The sequence below is a fragment of the Salvelinus namaycush genome, chromosome 17, assembly GCF_016432855.1.
Source record: "Salvelinus namaycush isolate Seneca chromosome 17, SaNama_1.0, whole genome shotgun sequence".
Taxonomy (NCBI): domain Eukaryota; kingdom Metazoa; phylum Chordata; class Actinopteri; order Salmoniformes; family Salmonidae; genus Salvelinus; species Salvelinus namaycush.
This window is the reverse complement of record NC_052323.1, coordinates 23,790,375-23,805,886: the sequence shown is the minus strand read 5'-3', so window position 1 is coordinate 23,805,886 and position 15,512 is coordinate 23,790,375. Positions and strand designations below refer to the sequence as shown.

Genomic DNA, 15,512 nt, shown 5'->3' with positions numbered 1-15,512 from the left:
CAAAAGTGAAATAAAATAAAAGTTAATGAATTAACATTTAAATAAAAAATTCATCTTCACATAAGTCTTGTATATGAACAAATGACTGTTGAAAAGTGAAATTATGTGTTCCTTCCCCCTCCCCTGGTTAATAAGAATCTGTAGAAGTGATAAGACTTCACGGAAGCAGGGATGGACTATATAACATTTTCTGTAAATGAATCAGAACGAAATGCACTGTCAGCAAATATGCAACGGAATGAGTTGGAACTCCCAAAGATTGCTTAAGGCAGCCAGTCCGGGTGATTTGCTCTTCCTGTGTCACCACTTTGTCGAAATAAGTATTTGCACCGCCTTCCAAGCTATTCAGACGGGTGTCATGTTTCGCCAAGTCGTCTTTAACGGACTCGATCTTTGTGTTGACCTCGGTGGTGAGAATGGCTATTTGTACGGATAGGTCAGTGGATAGTGACACCTTAGCCAAGACAGTCTGTTCAGACTTAATGATCGCCGCCATTACCTTGGCTAGGTCGGGGGGATCAGAGTCAGTGTCCGGTGAGCCCGAGGCTTTAGTAGAGGCCTGCTCTTTTGTGACTCGTGGCCGTGGTTGTTTCAACATTTCACGATGAAAAGGCCAAAAATTTCAGAAAAAATTGCCAAATTAGTAAATTGGGTTTGATTCCAAATTAAATATTACAAAATTAACACGGTAGGGGAGATGTTAGTCAAGTATTAATAGTAAATTGTTCGCCCTGGACAGGAGCACCAAGAAAACGCATCTTCACATGTTGCTGCTCACCAGCGCCGCTTCCCATTTATGCTTTTTGAGTTGATATTTTCATATAAAATCCATGAAATATAAACAGGTTAACATTTTTAAATGTAATTGTTGTGGGGAAAAACAAAGTTGGTTTAAGATCTCTAGATCATTTAATTGAGACAAAAAAACAGTTTTTCTGTAAACACCAGGTTTGGCTGATTTCACTTTTAAGACAGTCCCTTTGCCGTCCATGCATAATATTCTCCCATTGAAACCAATATAAAGTCACTTTTTGAAAACGGAACAGAGAAGGAAAAAAAGGCTGTACCTTGCTCTCTAGCGTCATCTGATTCTAGATATATCACCCTAATCATCCTAGGACCTTCTGTCGAAGAGGTATTGATTAGCAAACTCCAAATATCAAACAAATATCCAAACTGAAAACAAATTTACTGTGGTATATTGGACTTGAACACCAAGTAATACAGATCACTTCCTTCCCCCTCCCCTGGTTAATCTGAGTCTGCAGAAGTGATAAGACTTCATGGAAGCAATGTTAATGCTTCTACACCTGCATTGCTTTCTGTTTGGAGTTTTAGGCTGAGTTTCTGTACAGCACTTTGTGACATCAGCTGATGTAAGAAGGGCTTTATAAATACATTTGATTTGATGGAAGCAGGGATGGACGATATAGAATTTTCTGTCAATAAATCAGAACGAAATGTACTGTCGGCAAATATACAACGGAATGAGTTGGGCCTCCCAAAGATTGCTTAAGGTAGCCAGTCTAGTCTCTTCACAGCTGCTTTGAAGAGACTACAGACAGTCTAGCTCAGAGTTTCTCAACCTCTGGTCTGTGGACCAGCACTGGTTCCTAGGATGATGTTGGGATTGTCCAGCAAGGCCAGATTCTTATAGTGGTACTGATGCCCCCAATGGCACGTGCTAATTATTAGAGAGCTAAGGTAATGATTAAACTAACAGGCTGCCTCTGATATCTCAAGTGATAAAAAGAACTGGCAATTGTCCATGGTGACACCCAAAGTTACGTCAGTGAGGTAGGTATCAGGAAGAAGCTTCCGTAGAAGTGTCAGGTTATTATACACTAGAACTTGGTCATTCTTTTTATAACTTTTCCATATCTGTCCAATCACAAACCTCATACAGTACAGGGTGTTTTGATATTGTGCAATTAAGGTTTTCAAGAGTAAAATAAAATAAAAGTTAATGAATTATTAACATTTAAATAAAATGTATCTTCACACAAGTCTTGTATATGAACAAATGACTGTTGAAAAGTGAAATTATGTGTTCCTTCCCCCTCCCCTGGTTAATAAGAATCTGCAGAAGGGATAAGACTTCACGGAAGCAGGGATGGACTATATAACATTTTCTGTAAATGAATCAGTACGAAATGTACTGTCAGCAAATATGCAACGGAATCAGTTGGAACTCCCAAAGATTGCTTAAGGCAGCCAGTCCGGGTGATTTGCTCTTCCTGTGTCACCACTTTGTCGAAGTAAGTATTTGCACCGCTTTCAAAGCTATTTAGACGGGTGTCATGTTTTGCCAAGTCGTCTTTAACGGACTCGATCTTTGTGTTGACCTCGGTGGTGAGAATAGCTATTTGTGCGGATAGGTCAGTGGATAGTGACTCCACCTTAGCCAGCAAAGTCTGTTCAGACTTAATGATCGCCGCCATTACCTTGGCTAGGTCGGGGGGATCAGAGTCAGTGTCCGGTGAGCCCGAGGCTTTAGTAGAGGCCTGCTCTTTTGTGACTCACATATTACCTCAACTAACCGGTGCCCCCGCACATTGACTCTGTAAAGGTACCCACCTGTATATAGTCTCGCTATTGTTATTTTACTGCTGCTCTTTAATTACTTGTTACTTTTATCTCTTATCCCTATTTTTTTCAACTGCATTGTTGGTTAGGGGCTCGTAAGTAAACATTTCACTGTAAGATCTACACCTGTTGTATTCGGCGCATGTGACTAATAAAATTTGATTTAAATAGATTTAACATTCACTAGAACTAGGTCATGATTTTATATGACCCTGGGTAGCCTATATAACAACTTCCTCTCAATAGATATGCAGCAACCCTTGTAGTACTCATCGAACAGTGAATAGATTTGGGATTTAATCTTTTTTTACAGACCATCTCTATATTTATGGGTGTTGATGACAACACAACAGGCAACATTAGGATTTGTGTAGGCTACTGCTTTCATTCACATGTAAGTATTGCACTTTACCCTATGTTATGCTCAATTTTCAAACCTCTGCCTATCAGAAAAATAGCATTATTATGATGTTGAAATGCACTTTTAATAAAGTTGGATTTTATTAGTTGGTCAGGCATATCACAGTAAATGTAGTATATTTTAGTACATTTTCAAACCAAAAGGATTAGGTCTACTGCTGTAGGTGTGCATATTTTAGCGTCTGTCTCATTGTGATTACGGTTGCAGGCTACAGGTGTCTGTTTGTGATAGATAGACGTACACATGGAGAAGCAGACTGTGGACGTTGCCAGGGATGCTTTTCTCACAGGGAGGTCCCAACCCCTGAAGTTCAGAGTTCAACAGTTAAAGTCCCTTCAGAGGCTGATCACAGAAAGACAAGGAGAGATTGCCATAGCGCTCAAGCAGGACCTCAACAGGGTGAGAGTTTGGAAGTCATTGAATCATTTTTTGTTGATAAATAGACATACACTGAGTGTAGAAAACATTAAAAACACCTTCCTAACATTGAGTTGCAAGGTGTCAAAAGCATTCCACAGGGATGCTGGCCCATGTTGACTCCAATGCTTCCTACAGTTGTGCCAAATTGACTCAATGTCCTTTGGGTGGTGGACCATTCTTGATACACACGGGAAACTGTTGAGTGTGAAAAAACCAGCAGCGTTGCAGTTCTTGACCAAAACGGTGCGCCTGGCACCTACTACCATACGTTCAATGGCACTTAATCATTTTGTTTTGCACATTCACCCTCTGAATGGCACACATATACAACCCATGTCTCAATTGTCTCAAGGCTTAAAAATCCTTATTTAACCTGTCTCCATTTCCTATACACTGATTGAAGTGAATTTAACAAGTGACATCAATAAGGGATCATAGCTTTCACCTGGATTCACCTGGTCAGTCTATGTCATGGAAAGAGCAGGTATTCTTAATGTTTTGTACCCTCAAATGTATCAACAAAGGGCATATACAGTATATCACAAAAGTGAGTACACCCCTCACATTTTTGTAAATATTTGAGTATATCTTTTCATGTGACAACACTGAAGAAATGACACTTTGCTACAATGTAAAGTAGTTTGTGTACAGCTTGTATAGCAGTGTAAATTTGCTGTCCCCTCAAAATAACTCAACACACAGCCATTAATGTCTAAACCGCTGGCAACAAAGGTGAGTACACCCCTAAGTGAAAATGTCCAAATTGGGCCCAAAGTGTCAATATTTTGTGTGGCCACCATCATTTTCCAGCACTGCCTTAACCCTCTTGGGCATGGAGTTCACCAGAGCTTCACAGGTTGCCACTGGAGTCCTCTTCCACTCCTCCATGACGACATCACGGAGCTGGTGGATGTTAGAGACCTTGCACTCCTCCACCTTCCGTTTGAGGATGCCCCACAGATGCTCAATAGGGTTTAGGTCTGGAGACATGCTTGGCCAGTCCATCACCTTTACCCTCAGCTTCTTTAGCAAGGCAGTGGTCGTCTTGGAGGTGTGTTTGGGGTCGTTATCATGTTGGAATACTGCCCTGCGGCCCAGTCTCCGAAGGGAGGGGATCATGCTCTGCTTCAGTATGTCATGTATAACATGTTGGCATTCATGGTTCCCTCAATGAACTGTAGCTCCCCAGTGCCGGCAGCACTCATGCAGCCCCAGACCATGACACTCCCACCACCATGCTTGACTGTAGGCAAGACACACTTGTCTTTGTACTCCTCACCTGGTTGCTGCCACACACGCTTGACACCATCTGAACCAAATAAGTTTATCTTGGTCTCATCAGACCACAGGACATGGTTCCAGTAATCCATGTCCTTAGTCTGCTTCTCTTCAGCAAACTGTTTGCGGGCTTTCTTGTGCATCATCTTTAGAAGAGGCTTCCTTCTGGGACGACAGCCATGCAGACCAATTTGATGCAGTGTACGGCGTATGGTCTGAGCACTGACAGGCTGACCCCCCACCCCTTCAACATCTGCAGCAATGCTGGCAGCACTCATACGTCTATTTCCCAAAGACAACCTCTGGATATGACGCTGAGCACGTACACTCAACTTCTTTGGTCGACCATGGCGAGGCCTGTTCTGAGTGGAACTTGTCCAGTTAAACCGCTGTATGGTCTTGGCCACCGTGCTGCAGCTCAGTTTCAGGGTCTTGGCAATCTTCTTATAGCCCAGGCCATCTTTATGTAGAGCAACAATTCTTTTTTTCAGATCCTCAGAGAGATCTTTGCCATGAGGTGCCATGTTGAACTTCCAGTGACCAGTCAGTATGAGGGAGTGTGAGAGCGATGACACCAAATTTAACACACCTGCTCCCCATTCACACCTGAGACCTTGTAACACTAACGAGTCACATGACACCGGGGAGGGAAAATGGCTAATTGGGCCCAATTTGGACATTTTCACTTAGGGGTGTACTCACTTTTGTTGCCAGCGGTTTAGACATTAATGGCTGTGTGTTGAGTTATTTTGAGGGGAGAGCAAATTTACACTGTTCAACAAGCTGTACACTCACTACTTTACATTGTAGCAAAGTGTCATTTCTTCAGTGTTGTCACATGAAAAGATATACTCAAATATTTACAAAAATGTGAGGGGTGTACTCACTTTTGTGATATACTGTACATATACACCAAGCTTTTTAGACGTAATAAAGCCTTCGTAAATCGTAATGCATTTATACGACCTAAATAGATGATTCACAAATCATAAAAGTAACAAAGTGAATGTCTGAGTTTTCATAACTTTGAGGGAGAAAAGAGGGAGATACCCCTTACCATATTAGTAAAGTCCAACCACCTACTTCATTTTAATGACTAATCCAGCATGTTTAGGCACAGAGTGTGTTGATAAGTGAATAATAACGATCCATATAGCCTCGATACAGACAGACATCACTGCCCTGTCGTTGTACAGAGCCAGTATGACACAGCCCTCTCTGAGCTGATTGGCCTGGAGAATGAGATCAGCCTGGCGGTGGGGAAGCTGTCTCAGTGGGCTGCCCCTCGCCATGTGGAGAAGAACATCATGACCTTAACAGACCAGGTGTACATCCTGCCTGAACCCCTGGGAGTGGTGCTCATCATCGGGGCATGGAACTACCCCTGGGCCCTCACTCTGCAGCCCCTGATCGGGGCCATCGCAGCTGGTATATACCCCAGGCCCTAGTTGAATTAAATTCCTTCAAATGTTCCCACTACAAGGGGAGCAGAGGGGTATACTACAAAGCAGGATCAATGAGTTAGCCACCTAACGTTGATAAACAACCAGATATAACCACTTATTTGATGGCTCAAACTTAGAGATGTGTTTTTGGTTGTTGAGTCAACTAGACCATGTCCATTTCAAGCTTATCTTCAAAAATAAAAGGTTATATACCAATATTTAGTCAAGTTACCTGGCCAACTCATTGATCCTGTAATGGATGCATATTTAGTTTTCTAACTTTCTCTCAGCAACCCTCTCACACACTGTTCATTCTTCCTCTACAGGGAATGCAGCAGTGGTGAAACCCTCTGAGTTGAGTGAGCACTCAGCCAGTCTCCTCAAAGCACTGCTCCCTCAATATCTGGACAAGGTCTTACATTTTGCTAACCTTGTATCAGTAATAAAAAAATTCTAAATTTGTGGTTTTGGGGTAAACTATCACTTTAATGTTGGGTTATTTTCCCTGTCAGGAGTTATATCCTGTGGTGACAGGTGGAGTTCCAGAGACCCAGGAGTTACTGAGGCAGCGTTTCGACCACATCTTCTACACTGGGAACAGCACAGTGGGGAAAGTGGTGATGGAGGCTGCGGCCAAACACCTGACCCCTGTCACCCTGGAGCTGGGGGGCAAGAGCCCCTGTTACATCGACAAGGACTGTGACCTCATCGTGGCCTGCCGGTAACAGCTATTTGCTAGTTTGCACCGTTGCTCAGCAACCCATTTTATCCATAGTCACATGGCTCATATAGACATGTCTTGATATGTCATGTGTTTGTTTTTATAGCCGAATCACATGGGGAAAGTTTTTCAACGTTGGGCAGACGTGCATCGCCCCTGACTACATCCTGTGTGAGCCCAGCATTCAGAACAAAGTGGTGGAGGGCATCCGGAATACACTACAGGTCTGTTCCAGATCTGTCTTCACCCAGCAGAGTAGTCTATTACCATGGACAATATATCAGGGTTCTATATCTGTCTATTACACTGTGCGTATGGTTTTAGACAGCATCTTCGTTTTAGACAGCATCTAATCCTCATTTTTAGACAGCATCTAATCCTTGTTTTAGACAGCATCTAATCCTCGTTTTAGACAGCATCTAATCCATGTTTTAGACAGCATTTAATCCTCGTTTTAGACAGCATCCTCGTTTTAGACCGCATCTAATCCTCGTTTTAGACAGCATCTAATCCATGTTTTAGACAGCATTTAATCCTCTTTTTAGACAGCATCCTCATTTTAGACAGCATCTAATCCTCGTTTTAGAGAGCATCTAATCCTTGTCTTTTGTTAATTCCAGGAGTTCTACGGCCCGGACCCCAAATCTTCCCCAGACTACGGTCGCATCATCAACCTGCGCCACTTTAGTCGAGTGATGGGTCTGCTGGAGGGGTGCAGTGTGACACTAGGTGGAGAGAGCGACCCATCACAGTGTTATATTGGTAGGGAGGAGCCTTATGGGGGAGATCATTGGCTGGACTCTTGCCAAGCTTCTTTATTTATGCAATATGTATACAAATCCATATTGAATCAATTCTGGGATGAACTTTTGTCAGTGCTGTGATGTGCCGATGTAACTGACTGTACCGTCCCTGTGACCTTCCTGTGTGTCTGTCAATAACAATGACCTTTCCCTCCATCTGCTCCTCCAGCTCCCACAGTGGTAACGGACGCGTCTCCTCATACCAGACTTATGCAGGAGGAGATCTTCGGACCTCTGTTGCCCATAGTGACTGTTGCTGATGTGGGTGATGCAATTCGCTTCATCAATGGGAAAGAGAAGCCCTTAGCGCTGTATGTTTTTTCCTCTGACAAGAAGGTAAGCTACTACTGTTGAAACAATAGGACTCCATATTAGGAGAGTGTGGAGGATCACGCAGACTATACTATTCTTGTTTCTCTTTTTGCCAATGAGGTGATAAAGCGAATGATTGCTGAGACCAGCAGCGGCGGGGTGGTAGTCAATGATGTCATAATGCACTACGTGCTCAACTCCCTTCCTTTTGGCGGCGTAGGTAAGACCGATAACCAACAAGTATTTTAATCGTTTTGGCCAGCACATACGATATTAGACTAGGAAAATTCACCAATCTTATAATGACCTCACTTGCTGCTCCCTGAACTCTGACCCCCTACAGGTCAAAGTGGAATGGGCAGGTACCACGGGAAACACACCTTCGACCAGCTCAGCCACCACCGGGCGTGCCTGATCAAGTCCTTGGGCATGGAATGCATTAACATGGCCAGGTACCCACCCCAGGACCGCTCACGGGCACGCAGGGCCAGACAGGCCATGAGGAGCTCCCTGTGTGACCAATCCAAATCCAGCTTCGTGTGGGCAGTCTTGGCCACCATCTTAGCCTGTGGTCTCCTTGTCGCCCTGATTGTAATTCTAGTCATGGGTGCCAGGTAGTCCAGGTTCTCACTACTTCAACTCATCAACTGTAAATGTTTTTTGCATCAAATGCACTTCTTGAAGTTGCTATATTGTAATGTATCATCATCAATGTATTATGTCGATAATTCTGTAATCTTACTATGAGAGGTTTTACTATCTATAGATCAACCATGATCATCTATTTTATGACCTGATGTTTCCTTTTCTGCGATTAAAAAGTAGACAAAACAAACCCCTCAGGAGCCAGAGATGAAAAACAAATCTTTACTTTCCATTACTTCATTAGCACGGATTTAGAAAAATATGTTAAAGTAGATGCACATGTCATGGATACACACAATATTTGAAATTTTGTTTTGAAAAGAAACAAAATAACTTTTCAGTAACGTTATTGCTTTGTACCTTTTGTAGCTAATGATAACATAAATAACTTCATCAATACTAGTCTATTGACATGACTTTGATTTGTTCAGATGAAGTCCTAGGAAATGTAACATCCAAATGTTCCTAGTAACTTCCTAACCTAGTAAACTAAACTCTAACCATCCATCATTTTGCTGTCTGGCCCTAGCGCATTTACACATTTATTAATTCAAAGAGCAAAATGTCTTCCAGATGAGCAGCCTTGTAGGACAGCCTTTAGGCCAAAAGGCTGTTCATTTCCAGTGTCTGGTCTGGAGGAGGAATGAGTTTCTAGATAGAATACCTGAGGGTTAGGGCTCTGACCTTGTCAGGCACTGCAGCCCAGGGAGCTTCCTGCGGTTTCCATTGTGTATGCGCAGGTCCAGCCACTCTTGCTGTGCCACGGCCAGGTAGGACTCCTGCGGGGTGGAGGCCAGCAGCTCAGGGCTCATAGAGCCCTCTGCCTGGGCCAGGGCCTTTTGACATGCAGACTGGAGGTCCATGCTCTCAAAGTTATTCAGACTGCTAGACGATTGGTCCACCATATTGGCACTACTTGGACCTGACGGGTAGAAATCACAAGATTGTCAACAGGAGAAACAGGCCAAATACATTGCTATAAAGTGTTGCGGTACGTCTGACTTGCCTGTGTGGATTACTTTTATAATTCCACTTTAGTGGGATTCAACTAAAAATCATGTTATCAATGATGAAGGCACCCCCCCCGGTGGACACTTACAGCAGCGTCTGAAGGGCTCCCAGCCCCGCGAAGGCATGTAGGGCTTGGCCATGGGCTGCTGCAGCAGGCACACGATGGCGTTGTCCACCTGGTGGAAGACCCGGAGGGAGAGCAGCCTCTGGTGGATCTCCTCTGACAGGCTGTATTCCTCCGAGCGTATCAGGTTCCGGATCAGGTCAAAGTCTTGCTTCAGCTGTAGAGCCCCCTGGATACTACACACACACAGAGAGACAGAGAGACAGAGAGACAGAGAGAGAGACACAGAGAGAGAGACACAGAGAGAGAGACACAGAGAGAGAGACACAGAGAGAGAGACACAGAGAGAGAGACACAGAGAGAGAGACACAGAGAGAGAGACACAGAGAGACAGACACAGAGAGACAGACACAGAGAGAGAGAGAGACACAGAGAGACAGAGAGAGAGAGACAGAGAGACAGAGAGACAGAGAGACAGAGAGACAGAGAGACAGAGAGACAGAGAGAGAGAGAGAGAGAGAGAGAGAGAGAGAGAGAAACAGAACAGTTGGTGAGTGGGTTAGTCTATCACTCCCCTTACTAGTGCCATGTTAGGAGATAACAGTAATGATAATCAGTATAATCACAGAAATAGAATCACTAGTATGCGCTCCCAAGTCAGAGATTCTATGCCCATTCTAGTAATTGCATTTCTATGGTATTCAGCACGGTTGTATTTGCTAATCTAAAATCAGGGAATACTGTACACATACCTGAACTTGATCTTCTGCTTGAGGATGTGCTCCATCCAGGCCTCCATAAAGGCTGTCATGGCCTCTGTCAGGGCGGGGATCCGAGCCTCCTCAGGCAGGGCCTGCACCCCCTCCAGTACCTGTCCTATTACACTCTGAGCTGCAGTAGCAGCGTAATCACTAGGGCTGCTGGGGAACTCTACAGATACAATAAGATGAAGGAAAAAACAAGCATCAATTACATTGGCTCCATACACAAAGTACAACAGAAAAAAACTCAAATAGTGGACATGTTTCTTATGTTTAGAATATAGGATATTTCAGTTCCAACAGTCTGTAATTTACCTGTTTTATAGTTCACTCTCCAGTGCTTTGCTGAGGGCATGGTCTGCAAAAAGATCTCCTCAGACATCCTCTTACAGTCCATGGAGAAGATTCTGAGCACCAGTTCAGAGAATACCTTCAACAATGCAGACATAATAGAACTAACTGAGTTTATTTGAGTAATAAACTCAAATCGGTTATAAGAGATGACAGGTGGAACATTGGTCTAGAAATTGACAGATCAACCATTATATTGTCCCTCACCTGTAGATCTGTGACACCCTGAGTAAGCTGTGCAGCCAGCAGCTTGAGATGATGATTTTCATTCACACTCAGGGCCTCCACATGCTGCAGTAGCCTCACCACTGATGCTCTCAGCACCTTAAAGCACAGAACACACTTATGTAGGTGCATCCCTCAATGTCAAGATAGGATTTCTCACTAAAGACAAGAAGAAAGATGGAGACCACCTGAAGCAAGGCCAACATACATTCAATAGGGAAATAGAAGATGTGTCCCAAATGTCACCATATTCCCTATATAGTGCACTGCTTTAGACCAGAGCTCTAGTTCAAAGTAGTGCACTATATAGGAAGCCATTTGGGAAGCATATCAGATTGAATCCTCACCTTGAGGTCTCCTAGGGTGACGAGCAGGAACTTGTTGAGGGACCAGGAGGAAAGGAACTGGTAGGCCTTTCTCATGACCCAGAAGGTAGAGGATCGGACGGATGCCACCGCTCTGCTCAGCGTTCCTATGTGAAGGGACCTCATAGTCCGAGCATTACTGTCACCTGATGAAGGATGAAAAGCAAGATGACTACCATGTGGCCTGGTAGAATGTTTAAGAGGTAGAGAAGAAGAATGATCTAGGGATATTTGGAGGTGATTTCCAGATTAATAAGCAGTTTAAATCATATGGATATGGGGGTTACCTTGGACCAGGTGGGCTGAAGTTTGAAGACACTGCAGCACTGTGAGGAGTGGAGGGGACAGCTGCAGGAGTCTTTCCATGGTACATGTCATCACCATGCAGTTCTCACGCTCAACTCCTGGAAGACAATTATCTTTCAGTCCTGAGCCCAGTGATGCACACATCACTGCAAGAGAGGAAGAAACACACACACAAAGATGAGAGGCAATAGCTTAACAGAAACCAAAAACATTGTGTTGTTATATTACTGTAACTACATGATGCAGATGGATGTCAAATTACACTGTATTAAGGATGTTTTAAACACAGAAACTGACCCTCGTCCCAGTGCCTAAAAGCAGTGTTGGACAGGAGCTGTAAGCTGAAGTCATCAACCACTCCTCTACACTCCTCAGGGATGAGCTCTGCAAGGCATTCAACTATTATTTATTGAAAGTGTGTCACAGTCACACATCAACTGATTAAAAACAGGCAGCATTTGTTACCTCCTCTACAGCCATGGTTGAGCCACATCACAAGCTGGAAAACCATCTGGTCGTTCCACTGGTTAACACTGCCCAAAGGGTCTCTCTTTGGTGGCTGGTGGAAGCGCTGGATGACGGCTTTGCCAAACTCCCTCCACAGCATTGTCCTGTAATGACCAAAGAGCTCCACACAGGCCCCAGACTGGACTGACTTGGGTCTCTTTATCTCCTGCCTGGCCTCATCTGTGGGTGAGGACTCTCCCTCACAGCACCTGGGAGAATGTTCTGGGGTGTTGGTCCACTCCGGCCTGGGTCTGTTGGGGATGTGTGGAGCCAGCAGGTCTGTGGAGGACACCAGGGCCTGGAAGAGAATTTCTAGAGACTTTCGGTCCTGACGGATGAAGGCTGTAAAGGGGAGATCAGAGGAGCAGGGACAGGGCTTTCCCAACCTGGATTCATCTGAAGAGGGCCCAGGGAGGTTCTCCAGTGTGAGCCCATCAGGACTGGGCTCTGAGGGGTGTAGAGCGGAAAGCAGCGGGAATAACAGTTTTAATTTCTCCCACGTAGGGGCTGGGGCTCCAGTGTGCAGGACCTGGGAGTGGAGGAAGCTCTGTTGGGAAGCCCATTGGTACAGCTGCTCTGCCGCGATCTGCCCCCTGTGCTCTGCCAATATCCTCATCAGTTCAACCACTGGGAACGGTGCAGGAAGGCTACCCCTCCGGGTGGGCTGCCTACTAGACAGCCCAGGCCAGTCAGACAGCTGCAGGGTCTGAGTTCTCCACCGCGAGCCTCTATGCTGGAATCTCTGCTCCTCCAGTACCTGGTTAAAGACCTCTGCCCCAGCCAGCAGGTCCTCTAAGGCATCTCTAGGCACCCTGGCCAGCTGAGCTGAGGCCAGAGCGGAGAGGGCTGTATAGATACAACGTTCCATCAGAACCAGGGCCTGAAGTCCCAGCACTCTCAGTGTCCGCCGCATGACAGCAAGGGTCTCTGTCCTCTGGAACAGAACAGTTCTCAGCCAGACGTCAGACTGGGCTTTGGCACATAGAGCATCCCAATGGCTCACGTGGATACGTAGTTCCTGGCACAGGCCTCCCATCCCAAAGCTCCAGGCAGAGTTTGGTCGCTCCAGGACTCGACTCCTGTCCATCAACAAACCTAGCTCCCGCTCCAGCAGGCTAGTCAGTTTGTCAACATACACAGCGGTGACTCTGGTGCGCCGGGCATACTCATGGAGGAAAAGGAGCTGAGCCCGCTGTTCCAGTAGGTACTGCAGCTGCCCATAGTGCTGGCTGAGGGTAGCGGCTGGAGGGTGGTGGTAGAAACTTCCCTCTGTAGCGAGTCCCCTGACGCAACTCTGCAGCTGGCCTGTCCGTGGCCCCCGCAACACTTGGCACTGTGGACTGAGACCCAGCATGCCCTGGTCTAGCCGCTGCAGCCTGCTAGACGACTGAGAAGTGAGGTTCTGGCACGCTACAAAGGTATCCCGGTTCTCAAATTCCCACATATCATCACTTTTCTGCCTCAGTAGCCACCTCAGGCTGGGGTTGAAGCGAGTCCTCAGCAGGGCCTCCGCCTTCTGCAGAGACTTGGTGAAGGGGCAACTCTGGGACCAAGAAGCTGAAGATGACAGGAGTATAGTGCTACTGTAATGCCACACAAACAGCATGGTCCTCTTATCAATTTGTTTCTATTTACATAGCTCAGGTGTTGTAACTATCAAAGCTCAGGTGTCAACTATCAAAACAGTAACAAAGAAGGCGTTGCCCATACCATCAAGCTTGTCCTTTGAAAGAAAGTCATCATCTGACAAAGCAATTAGTCTCTTCTGAAATAAGAGAGAATGGTCAATAATAAAACCAGAACTTAATGTTTTTTACATTGACTTAAGCATACCACAAAATATTTAATTGAGAATGTTAGTCACTTACCTGTTCATCTTCAGAAGAAAAGGGTTCTGGGTTCTCATTCACAAGGGATGTCTCTGTTTTATCTGGATGGAGACAAAGAGTAGTATCAAACCACGCAACAGTGTTCCTCTTCTGAAACAGAACACGAAGTAACAATAAACTACGTATTCACAATGTCAGTGTAGACTTTAGGAAACAGAGAAGGTTACCTCCTGCCTTGTCCAAACCTCCCTGCCCCTCTATTTCCAAAGCGGTCCCATTCTGGGTTTCCTGGTGGGTGCATAAAATCTGAGCCATATCAAACAGGACGCAGCATTCAGGGGTCTTTCCCAAAATGGCTCACATTGCTGTTGGAAACAAAGTTATTAATTAAATGCCCTCATAGTCAGAATAAATAGAACACATTTCCAGGAAACAGCACTGAGCTTTAACGTTAGTCAAGGTAACATGATCACCCTCTTTACATTTCGTCTTCAGGTCACGTCTAGCTCTTAAACTTTAGGAATGAGGTCATGCTCGCCTGCTGATGTTTTCTGATAGTATTCCTTGACAAGCTGTCGCCACCAAATACTCCATCTGTGCGGTCTCTGATAGTGGACTATCGTATAGCAAGGCAACAATAGCCAACGTTCACATAACTAGTACAAGTGTCTATTTGAAAACGATTTCACACTTGCTTGTCATTGCCAAACTAGTGAGATTCATAGCAACTCTATCACACAGTGACACACACCCTAACATGGTAGCTGACGCGTTGGCCATCTGAAAAGTATAGGCTATTTACTGCCATAATAAAACGGCAATAACACAATACCTGTGAAATCAGTATCCGACGTAAAGGCCCAGTAAGAGAACCCCATTTAGCTGGCTCGTAAGTCTATGCTTCCTCTTCTTGACACCTAGCGTTGGCAAGTTAATTTGTCAACATTGCTTTTTACTCCAAGTTGTTTGCCACGACTCGCGCTAGCAAGCTAGCGAATATTTTCTAGTTAACAAGCGATGGCCAAATTGAAGAAATTAGCATCCATTGTTGCTAGCTACCGTTAAAGGTAATAAAACAAACATCACATTTGTACTTGAATACCTCCGTGTTTCACACCAACACTTGCTGTGAGGATTACAGCAGTCAACTGTTAGTAATTTAGCCAATCCTATTTTGAGTTTTAATCCTAGTGCTCACGAAAGTAGCGGGCTTGGTCCACGAATAGCATTGCTAGCTCAAAGCTAGCTAACTATCATGAGATACAAACAGCCAATGAAAAGAGAGCGTCCCTTGTTGTTATGGTTAATACAGGGCGGAGCTATGGTGCTCGTCCACATAGATCTATTGCTCCTCCATGCTTCCGACCTACACAATTCATCAATCACAGCTACCGAGTATAAACGAAATGTTCTCTTAAGTAATAAGCATTAATGTACTATGAAAAACTAGCTAAGAATATAT

At 44.8% G+C, this 15,512-nt stretch overlaps 2 protein-coding genes across 3 annotated transcripts; one reads left to right on the top strand and one right to left on the bottom strand.

Annotated features, from left to right (window-relative positions):
* The first annotated feature begins 2,101 nt into the window (after positions 1–2,101).
* Positions 2,102–9,033, top strand: LOC120062489 (aldehyde dehydrogenase, dimeric NADP-preferring-like). The gene is made up of 11 exons (XM_039012498.1): positions 2,102–2,258; positions 2,900–2,980; positions 3,215–3,406; positions 5,902–6,133; positions 6,477–6,562; positions 6,663–6,871; positions 6,978–7,095; positions 7,492–7,633; positions 7,844–8,010; positions 8,107–8,206; positions 8,330–9,033. The coding sequence occupies exons 3-11, from the start codon at positions 3,251–3,253 to the stop codon at positions 8,602–8,604; spliced, it is 1,485 nt and encodes a 494-aa protein (XP_038868426.1). The 5' UTR covers positions 2,102–2,258; positions 2,900–2,980; positions 3,215–3,250; the 3' UTR covers positions 8,605–9,033.
* Positions 8,834–15,500, bottom strand: ccdc142 (coiled-coil domain containing 142). 2 transcript variants are annotated; one of them, XM_039012495.1, is made up of 13 exons: positions 14,883–15,500; positions 14,278–14,415; positions 14,090–14,151; positions 13,932–13,986; positions 12,180–13,778; positions 12,012–12,098; positions 11,696–11,860; positions 11,391–11,554; positions 11,026–11,142; positions 10,783–10,897; positions 10,459–10,636; positions 9,731–9,942; positions 8,834–9,553 (listed from the first exon to the last, which is right to left on the bottom strand). In XM_039012495.1, exons 2-13 carry the CDS (start codon positions 14,363–14,365, stop codon positions 9,303–9,305), a joined length of 3,093 nt encoding a protein of 1,030 aa, XP_038868423.1. In that variant the 5' UTR covers positions 14,366–14,415; positions 14,883–15,500; the 3' UTR covers positions 8,834–9,302. The 2 variants fall into 2 exon arrangements, with proteins under 2 accessions (XP_038868423.1, XP_038868424.1); XM_039012496.1 differs by lacking the exon at positions 12,012–12,098.
* Between the last annotated feature and the right edge of the window lie 12 nt (positions 15,501–15,512).